Source organism: Trachinotus anak, unplaced genomic scaffold (assembly GCF_046630095.1).
Source record: "Trachinotus anak isolate AG129_WGS33_773 ecotype Australia unplaced genomic scaffold, CSIRO_AGI_Tana_v1 ptg000026l, whole genome shotgun sequence".
Classification (NCBI taxonomy): Eukaryota; Metazoa; Chordata; class Actinopteri; order Carangiformes; family Carangidae; genus Trachinotus; species Trachinotus anak.
The window spans coordinates 52501-75455 of record NW_027273877.1 but is presented as its reverse complement, the minus strand read 5'-3'; the positions used below and the strand labels follow the sequence as shown (position 1 = coordinate 75455).

Here is a 22955-nt window from a genome sequence, read left to right as displayed (position 1 = left end):
TGTTGTTCAGTCGCACTTAATCCAAACATGCTACAAAAACACCCAAACAACATTAGATTTCTGAATCATTTATAATCATCAGCACAACTTCAGAGCTCCACACATACAGTTTGGTGACGTCATTCTGAAGGAGCCTGCAGAAACTTAATCTTCACCGTTTCACATCAGGATTATCGGGCGCTTAAAATTTCACTTTTAATAAAAGAGACGTATGTACAGAAATAAAGTGACTGAAGCTAAATGAATCACATGAAATGAATTACTACTAAAAATGTACAATGAAGATTTCATCTCCCACCTCGTCCACAAGGGGCTTTAGTCTACATACAGAGCACAGTTCGTGTTGGAGGTGAAGACTCTTGATTAGTCCTGGTTGGGAAAGTCCGAGTTCATCTGAGGAGAGAAGGAGGACAGCAGGTGGATCAGGTGAGTCAGAGCAGCTGGGACTATTTTTTGTCTTATGAAGGCGAAGGAGGCACAAAGACAAAGACACAAAGCAAGTAACATAAACGACAGATGAAAGCTGCTTCTACCTGAACGTCAAACTGTCCAAATCCAATCAGATCGCTAGAAGCCTGAAGGCAGAGCAAGACCAAAAGACACAAAAGACAGACAGCAAGATTTTCAGCTCAGAGAGGCAGCAGAGTAGAGCAACTTTTTATTTCAGTAAAAAAAACGTGTCAATATGTTTCCAATTCCCACAAACATCAACAGAGAGGATGTGTTGTTGTTGTGAGGCGGTTGTGTTACTGAGCTGCAGCAGGACAACACTCACCACAGCATCGATGTCTCTGGGACCAACGAACTGCTCCAGGACCTTGTAGTCGTCAGGAGACATGGGCATCATGTTGTCGTGCAGTCTGGACGGATGTCTGGAGCAGAGCAACAGGACGTTACCTCCACAGCTACATAAACACATCATGTCGTTCCTCATGCAAACTGTGAGTCTGCTCTGCTTACACTTCAGAGACAGAGATGAGCTCCGTCTTCATGTAGCCGCTCTTCTCTCCGCTGTTCTCCACATCCATCGGCTCCGGAGCTGGAAATCATTAAAACCTCCATTAGACTGTGTGAACAGGCGTGAGCTGCTGCTGCTGGGAAACATAGTGTGTTGTCTTACTCTCTGTGGGTTTGGGGTAGTACTTCCCGAAGGCCTTGTCTTTGGGGATGCTGGGGTAGAGGAAGCGGAGCGGGTTTTCTGGGATGTTTTCAGCCGCCATCACCTTGTATGTGCGGATGATGTCGGGCAGAGAGACGGCGCCCAGCTCCTTCTTCGTGTACGGCTCCACCGAGTGGAAGACCGGCTTGTCTGGGTGGAGAGGTGAACATGTGGTCTTAGTGGGCTGCGTTTCAAACGTGCTGCTTAAAGGGAGATGGGTTTTGTCCCCTTTGCTTTACCGTGGACGTCGTGCTCGATCCAGGTGAAGGTGATGGCTCCTTCTCTGCTGCTCTCACTGAACCGGAGCAGGAAGGTTCCCGGACACTTGTCGCTCAGCAGAGCCTTCTCCCTCTCCTTACTGATGAACCCCATGATGGAGCTGCGGCACACAGACACACACCACATTGATCCTGACATCTCACACTTTTCCTGCTGCAGCCTGAGTCCCGCTCGCACTCACCCGTCGTTCCAGAGCGGGAGCAGGTGTCTCTTAATCAGATCCAGGATCCCTTCGATCCACAGCCAGAAGGGAAAGGCTTTCTCGTTGGCACTCTGCTGCTGACAAGAGGTCACAGCAAGGGAGGATCACAAAACCCACCTCCACCATGTAAAGGAATAAAAATATTATTCATATTATTAATATTATGTCTGACTGCAGCTCACCTTGCAGAACTTGGTCCAGGGGATCTGTCCCTCTGGGTCCCGCTTGGCTTTGGCTCCTGCACAGAAACACATTCACAGAGGAGTGAACGTCATCTCGTGTCTCAAACACCTTCTGAAGCTGAGGAACCGTCAGCGGCTCGGCTCTGGTTCTGCAGCTCTGTTGTCGTCTGTGATTATTTATCGATTTATCTTTATCATTATTTTTTTGTCGTGTTTCTGACCGAGCAGTTTGTCTGCCAGCATGTTGAGCTGCTCCTGGTTCAGGCCTCGCTTGGTGACGGAGGAGAACTGCCAGCTGAGAACCTCGGACAGCTGAGACCACTTCGCCGGCGGCGGGGAGAGGAAGAACTTCAGGTTCTGAGGATGAGGAGGGGGAAGAGTCTGTACCACTTCTGTCATCTTCCTCTAACTCTACAGCTGAACAACAAGCTGTGTCCTCACCTTGGGCTCCGTGGTGAGCATGTTGTACCAGAGGATGGAGGCCCAGCCGCTGGGCAGCTGACAGACGTTCGAGATGACCACGACAGGCAGAGACATGGCCTACGACCACAACAACAACAACAACAACAACAACAACAACAACAACAACAACAACAGTAAATAAGAACTCATGCTCGTTTAATAAAGTCTATTAAAGTTTGTGTGAGTCTCCGTCGTCTGGTCTCACCTCCAGTTTGATGTCCAGCCCTGATTGGTTGAGCTGCAGCTCGGACTCGAAGCTGAGCGAGTGGAGCTCCTCAGTGACGATGAGAGGCCCCTGAACGAACACACACACACACACAGAGTCAGGAAGCCAGTAATAAAACTGTAGAGCAGCTTCTTTTATGATGAGAGATGTGAAGAGACTTTCCAGCTGTAAACGCCTCTTTTACACATTTTTACCTCGTTTGTTCTGTTGCCAGCTACTTTCTGCTCTTTCAGTTGCTGCGTGAAAAACATCACATTGGAGACACAAGTTGTTTTTACCAGACTTTAAACGAAAAGCTGCAGTTTCAGAAAAATAACATTCAAAATACTGTTTTAAATTAAAACCACCAGATTTTAAAGATTTATGTTTCACACATAAAGACGACTTTCTCACCAAGTGTCTGAACTCTGCTGCCAGGCTGCCGTTCGACTCCTCCATGTTCATGACTTTGGTGTTTGTTCCCAAAATGTTGAACTTCCGAAACCTGACACATCATTCATTCAACATTCACTGTTAGAAGAAGTCGTATTTGTTTTATAATGATGATGATGATGATGATGGTGAAATCAGCTGCAGCAGCTTCAGTGGGATTCATTTACTTCAGTCTATTCAAGTATAAATAAATGGTTTTGACACGTACCCTTTCTTCTCTGTAACATCCCTGGGGAAAAGAAGAGGTGTGAGATTTATTCAACAACATGTTCCAGCAGGAAAATGAACCTGTGTGAAGATCGGTTCACTCACTTATCAAACACAGCCTTGACTTTGAGCTGGTAGTTAAACTCCTGCAGCTTCACCAGGAACCTGAACAAAGAAAACAAGATCCTGGACTGAAACAGGAAGTCGTCAACAACAACATTTCATTCAGGCCCACGTGTTGGCGCTTGACATTTGTGAGTAGCTTTTTATAAGGAAACAGGAAACCTCCAGGTGGAGTTAAAGAAAGTCCTCACTCAACCTTGACGAAGTGTGAACAACATCCCTGCATCAGTGAGCAGCTCTCACACAAAGGAAGAGTGAACACAAGAACAGCTGAGAGCAAAACAAGTCTTTTAGGTAAAAACATCGTCAGGTTTCCTCTGAGAAGAGACCAGATGTCTGATAATCATTTACTTCCTGCTAACAGAGGGACGTCACCGCTGTCTTCTGGTTTCCATCATCAGACCCTCTGATGAGCAGAGTTATATAAACCTTCACATCACCAAGGTAACACCGAGCTTCAAGCTTGGAGAGCAGGAAGAAATGTTCACAGCAGGAACAATAACCGTGGAGCTGGAAGAAGCTAAAGAGCTGAAAGCTTCACCTGTGGTTCTTACCTCAGCTTCACAGTGAACTGGACGCCTGTTTTCAGCACCAGGGGTCTCTGTGGGTGGGTGGGCATACAGGGCTGCCGCTCCACAACCAGAGAGCTGCACACACACACACACACATTTATTACCACCAAGGCTTGAGCCTCAAGATCAGACTCCTGATTGATAATCAATAAGAAGACGATCGATAACGTGTGTGTGAGGGTTTCCTTACTTAGAGAGGAGGTTCTTGAGGAGCTCCAGAGCTCGGGCCTCCAGGAAAGCTTTCTTCTGTGTGATGGGGTCGCTGTCGTAGGTGAACTTCTGCTCCAGCTCCTGCAGCTTCTTCAGGTGCTGACGGACCTGCTGGAGACTCTCTGCTACTGCTGTGAACCTGAGGGGGGGGAGGAGGAGGAGGAGGAGGGGGAGGAGGAAAAAAAGGAAACATAATCAGGGAGACAAGGAAATAAAAGAAGGAAAAAAGAGGAAGAGAAGGAGCAGGAAGAGGTGGAAGAACAGAAGGGAGAAGAGGCAAAGGAGAAGGAGAGGATAGAGGACGAAAAAGGAGAAGAGGAGGAGGGACAGAAGGAGTGGGAAGGGGGAGGAAGGAGGAAGAGGACGTGAGGGAGGAGGAGAAGGACACATTATGAAGAAAAGAGAGAGGAGGAGGAGGAAGTGGGCGAGGAGGTGGAAAAGCAAGGAAACAAAGAGGGAGAATTTTATTTCTATTTATGTATTTTATTTGTTTTAGAATCAATAGAAACTTAATATTAGTCTATTGTCAGTATTTGTTTGTGTGTTTGTGCGGCGCAGCCTCACCAGTTCTGCAGCTGGTCCACGCAGGCGTTGGGCGGACCCCCGATACAGGCGATCTGCTGCCGCTGCTTCCACTCGGGCAGCTCCTCGGAGATCAGGTCCGACAGCAACGCGTGGGTGACGTTCAGGAGGTCGCTCAGCTGCGTCACCACTTCCTGTTGAGCGGCAGAGGTCACAGCTGTTTTCAAACCGTCACTGTTTTTACCTCTTGTTGAATTCTCGTGTGACTGAGACGAGAGGTTTTCAAAGGGAGAGTTGGAGGGGAGGTGGTCAGACGGGTGCACGGTGGTGCTCTAAAGTCAACAGGAAGCTGTTGAACTGTGGTTTGCTGATTTATCAACACGGTGACACAGCTACTGGAGGCAAATTAAACTAAACTCTGATTTATACCACTGATTAAATAAGCCAGAGAAAAACACGATCCTTGTCGCTGCAGAAGCTGCCTGAGAAACATCACGTTTTTATGTTTTCTTCAGCATCACAGTAAACAAGTGAAGGTCGTCTGTATATCTATGGTTCCGCTGCAAACAGGAAGTGCTGATAGCTAATTCAGCTGCTTTAACGGGGACAATCTGCCGACGTGGAAACAAATACAGGCCAACTCACAGAATCTACGGCAACATAACGATGTCATCAACTTAGAGACTTCATCGTTAAATTTAACGTCTTTTTTCAAGCATCTGGGACCAACTTCCCCCGTCCCTGCTCACCTGTCGCTTGGCTTTCAGCTTGAAGCACATGCTCCCGATCACCATCTTCTCTTTCTCCAGCTCCTTCTGAGTCATGCCGTTCATTTCATTCTCTGCAGAAGAAAACAAACAGATTTTGGTTTCACAGACTCTTAGACACAGATTTATTTCTTCCCACGACAACTTAATAAATCTCCTCACCTCTGTTCTTCAGGGTGTTGATTTTGAAGTCGTACTCGTCCTGCAGATCTTCCACGTTCTTAATGTTCTGATCCACAATCTGAAGGAGAAGATTTCAGCTTCATTACATCATTTCATTGTTTCCAGTGCATAAAGGTTTAATTGAGAACTAATGATAGTTTCATCTGTATCAACACCATCTGAAGCAGAAACACTCGAGCTGTACGATCCTGGGTCCTGCACTCGATACTTGCTCTGTGCACTCACACACTGTTCTGAGATGTCGTCTTACCTGGAGTCTGTCTTTCATCTCCTTCACTTTGTTGTCCAGCTTCTGCTTCTCCACCACCATGGCCGACACCGTGCCCTCACCCTCCTGCTGCAGAGGGAACGAGGTGACACTTACTTTAACAGGTCTGTCACTTTCTAATGATCCTTCAGGACATTTCCTGAAAACAACCATTTACTTTGGCATCTTTTCTTGGAAGATTTGTAGTAAATATTCATTAATTTTATGCAATTTTGAGAAACAAGACTCTAGAATGAAACTTTATTTACTTTAAATGGAGAAGCAAAGGTTTTTTTCCTCACTGTGTCAAAATAAAAGTCGTGTCAAAAGCTGCGGAGCTGCAGGTTTTACCTCGGCGCTCTTTGCACTGGCCAGGATCTTCTGCTCCTCCTTCAGGTTTCTGGAGATGATCATGGCCATGTGGACCGGATCTTCCTGGAAGCGATCCTGCAGAAACAAATCACTCTATGGTTAAAATTTAGCACCAGAATTATTATTAAGTGACAGCTACACCTTCCACTGAGCGCACACTCCGCCTTCGCTGGGGTGGAGTCGGGGTCTGACCTGCAGGTTCCTCTTGATCTTGCGGATGTTGTGCTGCAGCAGGAAGTTGTTCTCCAGGGCGAAGCGGCTGTGCTGGTCGTCCAGCTGAGCCAGGAGGTCGTGGAACCGGACGGTGGCCAGCGAGTCCTGGATCGCCACCGTGTCCCTGAGGATGCAGAGATCATTTTCACTCTCAGCTGAGCTCTGCTTCCAGTTCAAACTCCAAAGATTATCAGTTTAGCAGAAGAACAAATCCTCACAACCACAGAATGTTTTCACTTCATGAATCACCTCAACTAATCATTTCAGCTCTAATTACTACTAATACTACAAATAAACAACCTTTTTAAACACCGCTGTAAAGAAAAACAATAAAATGACTGAATAAAGTTATAAAAGATATAAAATAACAGACGTGAGAGTAAAGAAGGAGCGAGTGTTCGACTTCTTACCAGTCGATGCTCTCGATCCACTTGCTCAGGTACTGCCTGATGTCCATGGGGAAGGAGTCATCGTACAGCTGGTCCACCTGCTCCAGGTACTTTGAGTCCAGCATCTGAAGCTGGCACCACTGCGCCATCTTCTGGTGAAAAGGTGCAGCTTCATGAGGATTCAGAGCTCAGAACAGTTTCTACCAATATATCTGTGATAATATCTGCAAATATAAACCCAAATCCCAGTGCGACACAAGGTTGAACAACTAGTTTACTGCCGATATTTTATCATTCCTGAAATAATCTGCAGAACCTCTGTTGCTGTGGTTTAACACATTAGTCAATATGATGATATTTCAACATTGTGGTGGTGTAACTTCTGTTGTAGCTCCTCTGTTTGCTCACAACCACGAATCAAAGCAAGAAACTCGGAAATGAGAAGCGCTGACTCTGTGCTTATTCCGGGCTGTGTTCCTCCTCCTCGGTTAATTTCTGCTCTTTAACCTGTGAGGATGGAGGTTCATTTTGGTTTATGTGAACAGGAAAGTCCAACATCTGAGAGTTAAGGATGGAGTTTTAAATATTTTCTGCTTTATAGGTGGAAAATCCAAAAAAGAAGACGAAGAGACGTGAAACTCTGGCATCTGAAAAGATGAAAATAGTACACAGATGTGTGAAGATTTTCTTATTATTTAAGATCTATTTTATTGTATTTCCTCCACATTACAAGCTGGAATGATCAGTATAGTTGGATGACAGCGTAGGTTTCATTTTCCCCACCAGGATGAATCTGCCTCCAGCACCAGCCACCTGGACAAACAGGAATCTGGATGCAGAGATGCAGCTGCTCCTCCTGTTGTCAGCAGCAGGACTGAAATGTTGTTTCATGGCTGAGCTGCAATGTGCTCACACAACGAATGTCTTATTTTTAGAGGATGAAAACCCTCTGGCTGCTCAGATCACCAACCCATGGAGCTCTGTTGGTCCTGGTGAACCAAACTCCGTTCAGAAATAAAGCTTTTTTAGTCTTCGGCCGTGCACCCTATGCAAGAGAACAGCATTCAACACGACTCCTGAAGGGCGATGCACCACATGTGAACTCGGCCTATGTCTCTTTATCCTGGAGCTACATTAACAACTCTTTTTCGACATGCAGGACAGGTTTGCAGTCAGTAAGTTCCGCCTCAGTAGTGCGCGGTGGAGCAGGTTATTTCATATAAATGCAGCTCCTCGGTGGATAATAATGACAGCATGTCTCTCGGAGAGGAAGGAAGTCGTTAAACTCACCTTTTACTTCGAGGTGCGGTCTGTGAAATAAGCGCAGTTTCTCTCTGAGGTGTTTTTCTCCTCACCGACTGTCAGGCTGCTCCTCGTCCGCTGTCGTGTCTCTGATGTGCGGAAATACCGTCAGCCAATCACCGCGTAGGATTCACGACATGACCCGCCCCTTCGCTTGTGATGGCGAATCAGAATCACAGAAGCGCCGCTGTTCCAACAGCTGGCAAACCTCCCCACAACAACAATTACACACCAGCTGTTTCTGCATCATTTACCCACAACGGCACAAAATAAAACAACTAAACACACGATTCCATGTTTCTGAGACTCTCAGGCTGTGAAGCTGTGAGTTAAATGTTCTGGGTCATTAAATTAAACAGTAATTGGAGTGTTTTCAGGGGGGGGGGGGGCGACGGACAGAACAGCTGACAGGGACCACGTGTTTTCAGAGAAAGAGAAAGTAAACCAGACACCTTCAGCTCTGAAACCAAAACCTAACCCACCACCCGCCATCCTGCAGGGAGCTTCACCTGTAAATCACACAGAGAGAAATCACTGGAATAAGCTCTTTCCCCCAGTTTCAGGTTTGTGAGTGACCTTAATTCACAAAGAGCATTTCACTCAGAAGCACAGGAGGATGGTGTAACTGTGAATCAACAAAAACTGGGGAAAAAAATGCAATTTGCTCAATAAAACAAGTGGTAATATTCATATTAATGCAAAGAAATTAGTAATAACTCCTCATGACACAGTGTTTCTGACATTTACAGAACTTTTCTCATTACTCAGTATTTTCACCTTCAACCCTGGCAGCTGTAATGTTGGAGAAAATGAAACCTAACCTCCTTTTACACCTTTAGCTCACCGCAGGTGACGGAAACACGACTCATTCCTCTCAACCATCTGACGATCAGCACCTGTGCAGAGCAGGTTTCACACTGACTGGCTCTGTGACGCCAGCGTTTGATCATTGTTTGTCCTGTGCAGCTGATTTTCCAGTGACACGCTTCATCAGCTCAGTTCCTGCACCGTCCCCCAGCTCCTCTTCGCTTCCAGGGCCTCACCTGACCACAGATGCTGCAACATCACCGTGTTTTTCATACTTGTGTGTATTTATTTTATGAGTGAACACAGTCTAAAGCATAACATTCTTGATTGTTATGGAAAAATAAATAGCAACAAATGCAAGATATAAAAAGGTTTCCATCCAAATGTGTTGTTTTTTATTAGTTTTCTTTAAAGACTCAATACATATCAAAAATATCCACCATAACATGTTTTTTTAGTAATTTTATTGAGAATTAAAATCTCATGAACAGGAATTATTCTGCAAACCTGTGTTTTACTTTCACCCTTGTCTAAAGAAAATGAATGAATGATGATAAAACAATAAAAACAGGATGAAACTGCTCCGTGATCAGACGCAGTTTTGCAGAAAGAGCAAACCACTGTGCAGCAGTGAGCTTGGATGGACACTGTTGCAGCAATGTGATTATTAAAAAAAGGTGAAAAAGTTAACTGGAGTTCACTGCAGAATCACAAACGTGAATCTGTGTCACTCGTGGACGTTCTGTTCCAACAGCACAGCAAAGACTTCTGGGTCAGAAACCCCCGTGAAGCACAACAACAGTCGGGACATCTGCACTCAGCTTCAAATCGAGATGAGACCTCCCTCTGAGGTCACATTTCCTGCTCTCACATCGATGGGTCCTCGTCGTCCCCGGCTGCTTGGACACTGTTTTACCAGCCAGTGACGACTTCACATCAGACAAAGGCTGGTTTTGATTTTCTTGAGATTAAAATAAGTTTTCGACGTGTGCGACTCTTCTGTCCTCTACAGGCTTCAGTCCCTGTGGCTGTGGAGCCTTTATATTTGCCTTTGATTTCTCAGGCGGCTGCAGTGATGTAGAAGTGTACCCAGGGGTGTGTCAGTACTGCGAGGTGTTTTACAGGAGCGACGAAGCACATTTCTGACCCTGAGTCAGTGTCAGCTGACAGGGGCCACATCCTTCACAGGAGGGATTCGCAGGACTGTCCCCCGTAGACCGGGCCGTCTCGTTTCAGTTCGGCCTTCAAGGGCCACGCCTCCGCAGACCGTGTCCTCTGAAGGATGCGGCCCATGAACTGGGACACAGCTACAGGTTTGTTGCCACTAACACGCCGAGAAATTCTGCAGCGCACCAGCAAAAGCCAAAGAAGAAGAAGAAGGAAAATCAGTTTTTAAAACGTGTTATAATCGTGCAGATGCATCAACTGCTCGGGCTCCAAGGTACAATAAAGAGAACTGTGTGTGTGTCTCACAAGAAAAGTCCACAGGGGGCCTTGAATGGGTTTGTCTTGAGTGACAGATCTCTCGGCCTATCACCTTCAGTCACTGTGGTCAATCACATCAACACTTTCTGACTCCAGTAACTGACTGTATGATGTCATGTTGCTGTAAGGGAAGACAGGGCAGCCGTCTGAGCGTTAAAACACTGCAACGAAAACACAACACAATCCATCACAAAGAAAACACAATCAGCAGAATGAAATCACAACACTGAACAACACACCTGCAACGACGTCCTTAAAAAAATGTCTCTTTTCTCTCTGTTGCTGTGACGCTCTTGAGAACTGGTCACAGCGAGGAGTTTGCAAACAAGCGTTGGGACAAAGAGGGGCGACGTGTCGGTTCAGAGTCATCTGGTTCATGTTTTTAAAAATAAAGGCGCACGTGGAAGACGCCCTGCAGGGTTTGTTCTGGTCAGGGCTCAAATCAGGACACGTTTCATAAGACAGGAGGACAGGAAGCAGCAGGAGTCTGTCTATCTACTGTGTGCGACAGATAAATCTTATTTCATGTGAGAGTATCTTATGCTGCAGTGGATAAACAACTTAATTTATATTGGAAATCTGCACAATCATCTGATTATATGTTGAAACCAACAGAGTTTTTGCATAGCATGGCTTTTCTGAATCCATGCGTCCTGCACTGGACCGGCTGGTATATGGAGAGGAGTGAGCGGCATTGTTAACATAACTGTCTGCAAACGTAAAAAGTTAGAGGAAGTCAAAACGGGGGCGGTCACTGAGACACGTGAGGAGGGAAGCGGGGAAAAGTTCAGACCTGTGCTGACGTGGTCTGTGCACGGTCTACCTCTGACCTTACTTGTACTGGCCCCGCTGCATCTTCTTTTCTGAGGAGCTGCACAACCAGTGCTGCGTGGGAATGACACATACTTGGGGCAGGAAACGACAAGCCTTAATCCTGAACCTAGAACAATAACTTAAATCATTTTTTATAATAACAATGGATCAAATGACAGTGTGGAAAGTTAAAGGTGTGGTAGTGATGAACCTACAGTGAATCATCAGCTGAATCTGCAGCTGCGCTCGACTTCCAGCTCATTGTTTATCTGTCCAGACCAAAACTTACTCTTCTGGTTCAGGCTCGAATTTAGTTTTTCACCAAAACTCTGTTGTTACAGGTTTCACATAACTCGATGACTTGTTTACATTTCCAACCTTTAGTTAAGACGTTCTGTGATCTCTCTTGTGCTTCAACAACCTTTAGTTCCTCAGAATCATATCTATTGTCTCCACCATGTTTAATCTCACATCTTACATTTTGGTTTATATCTGTTTTTTGTGTTGGATAAAAGAACAAAGTGTGGAACTAAGGAATAAATGTAGGAGTCCATTCCTTGAAGAAACTCCTTTCATCTCTCTTGTGGATGATAGTTTGACATTCTGAAAACCTGTTTATTGGTTTCTTTTCAGAAAACTACTGTGTGCATTTGGATTTTTTTTGCATTTTTGCATCAGTTTCACTGGAAATTGAGTTTCTTGGATCAAACCTAAGTCCTGCAGGATGCCTGGGTTTCCTCAGGAGCAGCCGCAGTGGTCGACCACCATGGACGGGATCTTTCCGTAGATGATCTGTTCCTTGCGGTTGAAGTAGAGCATGTTGATTGGGGACATCTTGGTGGGCGTGCAGCAGGGCCCCACGGTGCCCCGTGGGTTGGCCTTATTCACCAGGTGTGCATGTGGGTACTGCTGCAGGTGCATGAACTCACACTCCCCGGAGCAGTAGTTGGCCCGGTAGCGTTTGGGTGCGATGATCCAGTCCCAGCCGAACTCCTCGAAGTCGACGGTCAGCGGGTAGCGGCAGCAGCGCGTCTCTGCAGACTCCTCATCACAGTTGAGGCCTGAGTCACGACGGGATCTTTTGGGGCTGTCGAGGATCTTCACCTCGATGAAGGGTTGCTAGAAAGGAAATTTTAAAAATTACTGACAAACTGTCCTTTGGTGCTCTGTAGTACAAAATGCACAGTTTTTGAAGGAGACAAATTCATGACAGGCAAATAATTCACAAATCATCACACAAGTCAATTAATTCTTGAAAAGAGCAAGTGACAAAACTTTATCTGATGAAAACATCACTGAAAGCTCCAGAACAAGAATGTAAGTGGTCCTTGTGTTGAGACTGTTTGGGCCCTTTGGGCACTGAAGTCCTACCTGGCTGAGTTTGTCGGGTTTTTCATCCACACAGTAACATGAACTCACCAGTCCTTCCTCCCCGGGCTCTGCAGAGGTGACAGCCAGATCCTCTCCTCTGGAGTCGTAGGCGTTGATCTCGATGCTGTAGTTGGTCTCTGGTTGACGCAGCCAAGCCTGCAGCAGAGACTTGATGTCGATGCTTTGCCAGGAGCCTGTGCCAGCGTCTGTGTCTATCTTCAGGGAGCGGACTCGGACTCGTGTGTTGTTTCCCTCCTTTCCAGGTTTGAGGTGGGAGATCTGCAGGAAGACGGTGGTGACCATGTCGGCCGGCCGCAGGTGAACCCACAGCTTGGCGCTCAGGATGTTTTTGGGCTGGATCTTTGGACTGAGGCTGAACAGACAACAGGAGGACAACTCGTCCTGGGCAATCGGATTGGCTGGAAGACATCATTCATATAATTCATACATATAAAATGATCATCTTGTTGCATAGAAACATTTGGCTAACTTTTCCCTGCTTTTGGGTAAATGTTCTGTCTGTCCAACACTGGCTGGGTGAATGTTGAATATTCCTCTGATACGGTTTGGATAAATTTAACACTTAAATAACATGTAAATTAAAGGCATGTTGTGGGCTGCCTGTGTGGTTTTCATTGCTTAGTCTAGCAAACCTTTAAAACCTGTTTCATTAAAGCCAAAAAGTCTGTTTGTTGATTAATAGAATTAATAGACTTCATGTTACAGACATTGTCACAACATGTAAAAAATGTTGTGCGACTTTAAATTAGGTTTAAATGCACTTTTTCCACGGTCCTCACAAGGCTGTTAAAATGCTAATGTATCCATATTAAGATATAATTACATAATGTTAATTCATTTTCAGAAATATTTGCTTTTCAAGTCTGGTTTGTTACTTGCAAACAAACTTTACGCACAAACTTTACGCACGGATTTCGCTTTTTACGCACGAAGTTTAGAAAAGATCCTGGTGCAGAAGAAAGAAGAAAATGTTAAATATTTTTTGGCTCGGTTTAGTTACGGTTGGTGGCCATAGTGATGATGGTCTCCGTCGTGGCGTGGTCCTCGTCCTCCACCCGCGGGTCGTACTGGTCCAGGAGCTGCGTCAGAGGAGGCGCTTTGGGGAGCAGCTGGCGGATCATGTCCCGGCTGATGTTGGGAGCCTGTTCGAGCCGCAGGATGCTGAGGATCTGGGACTTGATGCTGTGGAGCCTCATCTGCTTGCTGTGCTCCCGGAAGTCGCAGGCCGAGCACTGCTCCCCGCTCTCCGCCAGCAGCTTGGAGGTCTGCTTCGTCTCCATGGAAAACCCCGCAGAGAGGACGACGGTCAGACAGAACAAGAGGAGCATCCTGGGGAGACGAAGAGGTCGGTGCAGTGACGCTGGCTGATATGAGTCTGTCCCCGGACCTCACGGCTTTATGATTGGCTGCAAGGAGGATTTTTTTTAATCAGAGAGGAGATTTAAAGAGGTAGCAATAATTTATGATCAATATTATAATCTTTAAATGATTTTGTCATTCACAAGGATATATTCTACATCTCAGGAATCATGTCATGCTTAAAAAAAAACTTGAAATGATGCTAGAAAGTCCAAAAATGCAAAGAGAGCTTTTATTTTCATTGTGAAAAGCTTGAGGCCAGAAATAAGCGGTGTGGATGTTTCAGCTGCTGCGTTCATGCTGCAGGTATCAACTTTAATTTCTGTTCCTCTCTTGGAACAAAAACTGTTTGGTTTAAGGACCAACTATCATCTTTTTGGTTGCCACCAGATGGCAGGCCTGCATCTCCCCTGAGACCTGTATAAACTCCCACCCTCTGCAGTGACCCTGAAGGCACCATCACCTGCTGACCTGAGGCCAGTAAACAGAAATGACCCACTTTTCTTTCTGTTCATGCACTAACTTTAAAGGTCCAATCCCTGAGCCTGGTGTTAACCTGGGAGCAGGTTCTTTACTGGCGTGAAACCAGAAAAATAAACGATTCATTCAATTATTGATGTCACACTTTATTTCTAACAGTGTTGTCAGTGACTGAACGATGCAGAACCGATGGCTGGTCGTCGATAACTCCAACTTTGTTTCTCACTGATGCTGCATTTCAAGCATTTTCTGAAATAATTGATTCAATGAATAATCTCTCTTGATTTAACAGTGAGTGACATTTAGGGGATTCAGTGTTGGGTTTCTATGGGTGGTACAGATCGATCTGCTCCTCCCACCACCACCACCACCACCACCACCACCACCACCCAGCAGCAGCAGCAGCAGCAGGAGGAGGAGGAGGAAACGGGTTCAGCTGCCCGTTTATCAGCAGCTCTGAAGGCTGCAGGAGCTTTAAATTAACCTGCTCGGAGTCCGGAGAGGAGCTGCACACACAGCAGAGGGTAACACTTCCATATCTTATCTCTGACCTGTAGTGGCACGGAGGAAATGTCAGGCAGTCACTCTGAAGTTTGTCCTTTTTTCAATTGGCCTTTAAATATTCTTCTTTTTCTTTTTATTCTTCTATTGACTGTGAGTTCAATTCATCCAGATAATAACATTTCTATAGACAGTATATGCAAATTTTGGTTTATTTTTCTCCTTTAAATTGCTGTAGTTTTCTCAAATGTTTTGTTACCTGCACTTAAAGCCTGGTAAAACACAGATGACCTTGGCTGAGTCTTAAAAACTTGATTTCACTGTTATTAGTTAAACAGGAGCCCACAGGTTTCTCCACAGGGGAAGTCCCCCCTTGTTTGGGGGAAAACACATTTTTAATGCTTCTTGATCTTTTCTGCAGTCATGGAAGTCATCATCAAATAACCGTCCCGCTAAAAAGTCACCTGTTCCTCCTGTGACTCTGTGAAATGGGATGCAATGAGTCCAGATGCTGGTCTCGGCCCTGTTCAGGCAAACAGAAGGAGGCCATCATCAGCAAACAAGAAGATGAGACAAAAGCCTTTCTGGAGGACGTGACGGAGACTAAAAGTCTCGTCAGTCCGGAGGAGACGGAAGCTGATGGCTGCTCACTGGACCTTCCTCCAGTCGGGAAACCGATACTGGACTTTGCTCAGAAGATGTCAGAGGATATCGTTGCTCAGGCTCTGCAGCTCTGCTGGGAGGTGGAGATTCGATACAAGGACCTGCCTTTCATTGACTACGAGTGTGATTATGTGATATGACGAACTGAAAAAAGAAGAACCGACAGGTGGAAATGTGAAGTTCACATCCTGCTGTTTGAGCGAGATCCTGCACTGCTGGAGGAATGCAGCGTCTCTTCACAGTCTCTGTCTGCAACATGTAATCTAAAGTTTTTTGTGTTGGTATTTGCGCTCATTTCACAACACGGCAACACGTGAGTCAGAAGAATAAGAGGCTCAGATCCTCTCCTCTGATTGGCTGACTGACCTGTTGTTACTAGAGCTCCAGAGAGAAGCCTGAGAGAGGAGATGTGAAACTACACTCAGATGGTTTTGATCTTCTTATGGACGTCAACACTTCGAATAAAACACAACAGAGGTTTTAAATATGGGACCTTTAACTTTTTAAAGCTTTAACAGTTACCTCTTGCTGCCACTTGGTGTCACCACCGATTATTTTTCTTCAAAAATCCAGTTCACACAGACCTGCAAGAGCTGAAAACTACTGATGTTTGTTTTTGCATCACGAGGAAAAGTGTTTTATCTTGATCTAATGAGCACAACATGGATCTACGTTTCTGGCACGTTTTGAGAATTCATTGCAGTTTTGGTCACGTATAATAAAAAATATATAAAACTCACTAATAACACATAAAGAGTATTTGGAACAGGCCTTGTTTTGTTAATTAAAGCAGTGATGAGTCATGTTGTAGTGTGTCTCTGTCTGAAGGGAGATTTTCTGAGTCTGTGAGAAAATGACATGTGTCAGACACCAGTTCGACAGGACGACCTTGTCGTTCGACATGTTTACCGTGCAGAGTTTCTGTGGACATGAAAACACAACCAGAGTTTAATCAGGGTTAAGTCAATGTTTCCCTGCTCGGCCTTTCATGTCTGTTTTGGAAAAAGAGGACAAAGCTCACACAAAGAGAAACACACAAGAACTCGCTCACTGAGGAGACACTCATTAAAAATATGATATAAAATCCTTTCAAATTAAGATCTTTTGTTTTTGTGCATGTTTCAGAATCTTTGTGTCAGTAAGTTATTATTTCACGTTCGTTATAACTATATAATCATTTATTACATTATTACTTTACTACAAATGTTTGCAGAAAGTCTCTATTTTCATTTCTGAGGTTAAATTATGGTTTATTGCAGGTTTATTGAAAAAGCCGAATTTCAGTCATTGGCTTTGGTCAGATTTAAAAAAACTCACAATATGAATCAACATCTTCTTTGTGTGTGGACCTTTTTATGCACTGGACAGTATTCACTTCTCATCTCACACCTTCAACATCTTTGTTTCTCCTGGATTCATCTCACCAGAGTAAAAAAGTGGAGACTACAACCTGGAGGCAGCCTGACATCTGCTGGACTCCAGACTGCACTGTCTCATTTTACAGTAATACACAACATAACAAAGTGCTGCTTATAATTTAGTACTCTTTTTTCTTTTTACTTTTACTTTGTAATCATGTGAATATTTAATCGGCACAACCTTTAATTTGAAGGGAAAACATACCCTCCCCATTCACCACAGGCATGTTCTTTAAAACATTATAATTAATGCCATTAATGAGTTAAGAGTTATTAATGAAGAGTGAGAAACATCACTTTATATTATTTAACAAAAACTGTAAAACAATTCACCTGCAGATTCCTATCTTTGGAAATTTGCCAGACAGACATACAGTACAGGTGACTCAAGCACTTATTCTAATAATACCTGCAGCTGGAGGCGGAGCTACACCTCCCACACCTGTCACCTTAACTGACACCACAGTGTCAGTGGGGGGACTGGCTCTAAAACAAAGACGCTCCCAACAAGTTTAAATATTTTTTATCAGGGACGGTTATGTTTGGGCTGAGAGGACAGGCTGCCTGGCAGGTTCTACTCAGGGCAGACACCAATGCAAGGTTGGATGGTGGGTCCAGGTGGGCGGGGTTTGGGGCGTGGCTAAGAGCACTGACTGCTTTGTTGTGACATCACAAAGTTCCAGAAGTCCTGACGGCTGGTTTTAAGGCTCAGTTTCTGAATACAGGCTGTGTGCATTTCTCTGTGGACTGAGGCTTTGATACTTTCACAGTATTAATATATATTATTAAATAATAATTATTATTATCAATATAGAACCTAGACCTTTATTGTTTAGATTCTGACTTTTTCTCAGTTTGCACAACAAAGTTTAGTTGATTTTAAAATCTCTTAAACAGCAGATTCATTATAAAGAAGGATTCTGTAAGAGACTATTTTCAGTTCATGTCTTTTATTTAATGTAAGTGCAGAAATACAGAATTAATCAGTTTCATTGGACATATGTACTTTTCTGCTCCCACATTGTTTTGTGCAGTTTGGATCCCTGCAGCCACGTCTGCAGGCAGGTTGACATGTCAACTTTTTTCACATCAAAACAACCAAAGCTGCTCCAGTGTGGAGGCAGAACTGTACCAACAATGGGTTTAACATGAGTACATGGCAGAAGAAACACCACAGAGGGAGGGCAGGGAGGCAGATAGAGTCTCTGCTGTTCAGGGTGTCTGCTGCCTGGAAGTCGAGACAGAAGAAAGAAAATTCAGTTCCCTTCCTATAGAGATATATTATACAGTCAAGTCAAGCAAGAGAATGAGCTTTCAGACCAAAGCATCCAGTGTTTCACCAGAAACAAAGCAAAAATAAATTTAAAATGATTTATTAGAAGTTTAACACTAAAAAACTTCATCAGGTCAGTGTGGGTACACCTCACCTGTACTCACCTTCCTACCAGTGTCCACCCCCTCGTCCGTGCCCACGCCCACGGCCACGGCCGTGCCCGTGCTTGTGCTTGTGTCTGCGCCCATGTTTCCCATGGCCACCGCGCTCATCATCGCTGCCGCTCCCACCGCTCCCGCCGCTGCTGCCGCTGCCGCCGCTGTGGCGGCCAGGGCTCCCACTGCCGCTCCTCCGACGACGACGCGGGCTGTGGTCGCGTTCATGCTCATGGTCTCCATGGCAACCGGGGCTGTGCCTGTCCCTGTGGCGGTCATGGTCTTCATGATCATTTCCATGGTGATCACTTCCATGGTGATCATTCCCATGGTGATCATTTCCATGGCGATCATTTCCATGGCGATCATTTCCATGGTGATCACTTCCATGGCGATCATTTCCATGGCGATCATTTCCATGGCGATCATTTCCTCCACAGTGTTCATCTCGTCCACTCCGAGGCCCTTGGCCCGCGTCGCGGCCCCCATGAGACCCCTGGTCCCCTGGCTTGGGGCCCAGGTCATAGCCTGAGGGGTGATGATCTGTAGGAGAACCAATCAGAACACAGAGCCAAAAAAAAGACATTTACTTCAAGAATAAACATCTGGAAAAATGACAGCTGTGGCAGCAGAGTTTTGTGACAACAAAAGGAGATAAACGGTGTCTTACCTGAGCTGGTGCTGAACATTGTGTGTATCACACGGCTCCTTTATGATCCACTATAATAAAGAGAACAGGGAGGTGCCCGTTCAGGTTTCAGTTAAACCTGTTTGACCAGATAGAAGGAAAATGACAGGGTTGGCAAAGGACAATGTAAATGTTCATTTTTCAGAAGCCAATGTAAATGTTCATTTTTCAGAAGCCAATAAGTCGACTTGTTTTCAGCATTTTTTAAGTTTCCAAGGCTTCAATTCTGGAAAATACAGAACTTCTTCAAACGTAGGAGAATTCATCCTTTCAGTTTAAGTTTCCCTGCACCACTGGCTTGAACAAAACATCTGAACTCTCTTCAGGTTCTGACTTTGGATTTGTGAGATGAAGCCTTTAGTTCGCTGTTGTGTTCAGCTGTTTGTTTCTAACTAAACTTAAGTGGAGAACATTTCAGATTTTTTCCTATTATCAACAAAAGACAGTTCAACATGTTTTATTTCGTAAAGGGTTTAACGGGAAGCCCGATTCCTCCATGCAAAACTTTTCTAAAGACAGGAGATAAAATCTTGTACTTACATGATGTGGAGAGCAGTCAACAACTGCACCTTCTGTCAGTGTGGAGAAGACGCACTATGATTAATAAGCTCAACAGCTGCATTCTGGTGTCATCACGTCAGAGCACAGCGCAGGTGGAGAGGGGTGTTGACTTTTATCTGAGAGGTTTCATTCAAATCAAAAAAGACAAGAGCTTTACTTCCGCTCCATCCTGTCATGTTAAAGGAAATGTTGGCTGCCAGGCTTTGGCGCAATGACACAAAGTCTTTCTGGGTCTCATGGTGTCACATTAAAGCACAGACACTGCAGTTCACTGTGCACCACGGGAATAAAAAACTGCAGGAACTCTGTCCTCTGATAGTTTTATAATCTGCTGAGAGCTTTCTTCACACAAACTGCACCGACAGAGGAGCAGGAGCAGAGTTTCACTCTTCTGATCATCTTTATTTGAGCTGGTGGTCTCACTCAGATGCAGAACTGTTGTTGTGGAGATAGTATTTATGTACTGTAAATGATAAATTGATGAAGCATATCTGCACAACAGGAGCAGCTACAAACTGTTCACTGATCTGTAAAATGTCAATATCATATAAAAACATGTAACACATTCCACGTTCCAGTCTCTGTTTTATTGTAAACTTTATACTGGTTATACTGGTTATTTTCATGCTGATGTAGTAATAACCACCACATTGATGTAGCATATTAATGTATAAATAACCTACTAATGTAACTGAGCAACATTACTTCACATGGTTACACATGTTCATATACTGACAGTGATGCAGGAGCAGAGAACAAAGACATGAAGGGTGTTTACTGCCCTGGAGTGGTCAGTGCCATCTGATTCACCACAGCAATGATAAGTGGAAAATAACCCTGTGTCATTTCAATCTAACATTGTTACCCCCAACAGCTCCAACCGGGAGGGTGCAAGTGGGCAGTACATACACACTGGAGGGTAATGAGGTAATGACAAATATATATCCCGAGCCCGAAGAGGGATTAACGGAACAGGCGTCGTAATGACAGTCTTTCTGTCCTTGAGTGGCTCCTGAAGTTTTACTGTCTCGTGGATATGACTGAACATCTGACACATTTCTAACACATTTTCAGTGTTAAAAAATATTATATGGCTCTCACGGAAATAAATTTTAAAATATTTGGCTTTCATGGCTCTCTCAGACAAAAAGGTTCCTGGCAGCAGTGCTAGAGGGTCTCAGTGTTGTCTGACCAGTCCAGTTTATTTAGAAACCTGATAATGTCCACCATCTCCACTCCCTCCCACCTGATGGTGACAGGGGTGGGGTGGGGGAGCGGGGCTCTTGCTGCGAAGTGAAATCCACCAACTTGGTTGTTGAGTATATTTACAGCTGTTTCCCTTTGCAAGTGGAGTCCAGTGATCCCTGCACTGATTACTGTACTTTACAGTAAAGTAGGTATTTCATATAGAAAAAGGTAAAATAAAAATAAAATTGAATAGAAGGAATAACTAAAAAATATATATAATTAAAAAGGCTTTCTTCTCAGCCACAACCATTATCACAAAATACAAAAAGATAAATTAGGCCTACTCATGATCCTGAGAGCAGTTATGGCCTCTATTTGTTTTGTCACAATAGAAAAGTTATTTTAAAATGACTGTAAAAGAACAATATGGTGTGTAAACATCCCATGGAGTCGGTCATAAATAGTAGCATCATATAAAGATAATATACAGCAGCCTAAGAACATGAGGTAAGTGATGATCTCCAGATAATTGTTCGTCAGCACTGCTGGCTGCTCTTGGCTTCCATGTAAACTGTTTTCTGAATCATTATATACAAGACAGAAGAGAAATTCTAACAAGCTGATCATCACAGTGAGATGGCTGAGGTCACCTTGTCTGACCTGCTGTGGTGCTGACACTGCAGCAATATTTTCATCTCATCATCATTAGAAAACCAGTTAATTATGAGACCGTAGAACAATTATTCCCTGATGGTCACATTACCAACTCACTGACGGCTGGTTCACCATATTTCAAACTGCCTGTGTTTCTTAAAGGCTGTTCTGTCCATGATGTTGTTGCTGAAGATTCTAGAAATAAAACAAAGCAAAGAGCAAATGTCATTTATTCAGCCACAACAACATCAATTAATTGTCTGGAAGCTCTGAATAAACTCATTAATGCATGCTCACCGCACAGTGTCCATGGAAGGGTTGATGGAGAGCAGCTGCAGCAACTTGTCAGCTGAAACATCAGTGATCTTGTTGTGACTCAAACTGGAACATGCACAAAAAAGAAAACAGTGACACACAGGTACATGTCTCACTGCGCATCATGTCGGCCATCTGCAGGTGGTTTATAGAGTGAGACCACAGGAGTTCACAGGAATATAGCTGTAACACTGTAAATCTGAGCTGCTATGAACTGTAATAATATTTGGGGTGCTGGACTCCTACATTTGTTTCTTTTTGCCTTTCAGAAAGTGTCCAGAAAAGACATCTTACCGTCCTCTCAGCTGATTAACGCCAGAGGAGGTGATATTTCTGGCTATCTTTGATGTCACACTAACTCCACCTGCTGTTTTAAGCAACATCTTTATACATCACGACCTCCTCCACCACCTCGCCTACAGCAGCCACTGCATTATATACAGTATTGTCACAGGAACACATGAATCTTCACAGCGGGACACTCACTCCAGGACCTGGACTTTGTGCAGATGTGTGATGAGTGTGAGCAGCAGCTGGTCGGTGAGCTGACAGTGACTGAGGTCCAGCTCCGTCAGTCCTTCACACGAGTCCAGCATCAGGGCCAAAGCTCCACAGGCCCTCTCATCCAGTGTGGTGTGACTGAAGTCCAGCTCTCCACCCAGGGCTCTACACAGGGACACCGCCCGTCTCACTGTGTCCCTCTCAGTGTTCACAGGAACCAGGGACACCAGCTGGAGGAGGACAGCTTTACTGGCTCTAAACAGAAGAAACAAAGAGCACACTGCTACGACGCACAAAGATAAAAGTGAACAAGCTTCTTCTCTGGTTTAGGACTTGTTTTGGTCTTTCCCACCTGAGACAGACTCTGTCTAGGACAGGAAACAGCTGGTCCAGTCCACTGTCCTCCATCTCACAGTCTCGCAGGTCCAGCTGTGTGTCCTGGCTGCTGTGTCTCAGGATGGTGGAGACGGCCCTGCAGTCTCCAGCAGTCAGACGGAGAGTCTCAGTCTGATCCTCCAGCAGATCCACACAGGAGGAGCAGGACAGATCCAACCTGTGCTGTGTGGACCTGAACAGGCCTGACGCTGCCTCCTGCTGGACGTCAGAGGCAGCACAGCAGTGGATCAACCTGAGCAGCAGCTTCCTGTCGACAC

The 22955-nt window shown here is 44.9% G+C and overlaps 3 protein-coding genes and 1 long non-coding RNA gene across 19 annotated transcripts in view; 1 reads left to right on the top strand and 3 right to left on the bottom strand.

Moving 5' to 3' along the window:
- Nucleotides 1-52: 52 nt before the first annotated feature.
- On the bottom strand, nt 53-8144 carry stat1a (signal transducer and activator of transcription 1a). Of its 7 annotated transcripts, none has more exons than XM_071464385.1 (25): nt 8038-8144; nt 6769-6896; nt 6338-6482; nt 6125-6220; nt 5777-5863; nt 5506-5584; nt 5326-5417; nt 4619-4770; nt 4035-4193; nt 3827-3919; nt 3255-3314; nt 3151-3171; nt 2904-2994; nt 2705-2746; nt 2490-2579; nt 2264-2362; nt 2044-2179; nt 1823-1878; nt 1620-1717; nt 1399-1538; nt 1121-1309; nt 961-1039; nt 776-872; nt 534-575; nt 53-393 (listed from the first exon to the last, which is right to left on the bottom strand). In XM_071464385.1, exons 2-25 carry the CDS (start codon nt 6894-6896, stop codon nt 364-366), a joined length of 2301 nt encoding a protein of 766 aa, XP_071320486.1. In that variant the 5' UTR covers nt 8038-8144; the 3' UTR covers nt 53-363. The 7 variants fall into 7 exon arrangements, with proteins under 7 accessions (XP_071320486.1, XP_071320488.1, XP_071320487.1 ...); XM_071464387.1 differs by having other exon boundaries at nt 1620-1714; XM_071464386.1 differs by having other exon boundaries at nt 6769-6899; nt 8038-8138.
- Nucleotides 8145-11596: 3452 nt separating this feature from the next.
- On the bottom strand, nt 11597-15313 carry LOC139609595 (growth/differentiation factor 8-like). Of its 2 annotated transcripts, XM_071464399.1 has the most exons (4): nt 15146-15313; nt 13547-13952; nt 12574-12944; nt 11597-12273 (listed from the first exon to the last, which is right to left on the bottom strand). In XM_071464399.1, exons 2-4 carry the CDS (start codon nt 13872-13874, stop codon nt 11893-11895), a joined length of 1080 nt encoding a protein of 359 aa, XP_071320500.1. In that variant the 5' UTR covers nt 13875-13952; nt 15146-15313; the 3' UTR covers nt 11597-11892. The 2 variants fall into 2 exon arrangements, with proteins under 2 accessions (XP_071320500.1, XP_071320498.1); XM_071464397.1 differs by lacking the exon at nt 15146-15313 and having other exon boundaries at nt 13547-13994.
- Nucleotides 14755-16353, top strand: LOC139609596 (uncharacterized). The gene is made up of 2 exons (XR_011685273.1): nt 14755-14909; nt 15308-16353. It is a non-coding gene; the product is annotated as an uncharacterized lncRNA (long non-coding RNA).
- Nucleotides 16354-17900: 1547 nt separating this feature from the next.
- Nucleotides 17901-22955, bottom strand: part of LOC139609590 (uncharacterized) — a 38268-nt gene continuing 33213 nt past the window's right edge. For 6 of the 9 annotated variants that reach the window (XM_071464370.1, XM_071464368.1, XM_071464369.1 and 3 more), the window contains 7 exons: nt 22655-22954; nt 22288-22557; nt 21784-21867; nt 19624-21681; nt 19066-19162; nt 18405-18938; nt 17901-18195 (listed from right to left, as the gene is read on the bottom strand). In XM_071464370.1, the coding sequence (XP_071320471.1) occupies nt 21615-21681; nt 21784-21867; nt 22288-22557; nt 22655-22954 (721 nt within the window). In that variant the 3' untranslated portion in view covers nt 17901-18195; nt 18405-18938; nt 19066-19162; nt 19624-21614. Of the gene's footprint in view, nt 18196-18394; nt 18939-19065; nt 19163-19623; nt 21682-21783; nt 21868-22287; nt 22558-22654; nt 22955 lie in introns of those variants that run through there. The other 3 variants (XM_071464373.1, XM_071464372.1, XM_071464375.1) reach the window with 3 other exon arrangements.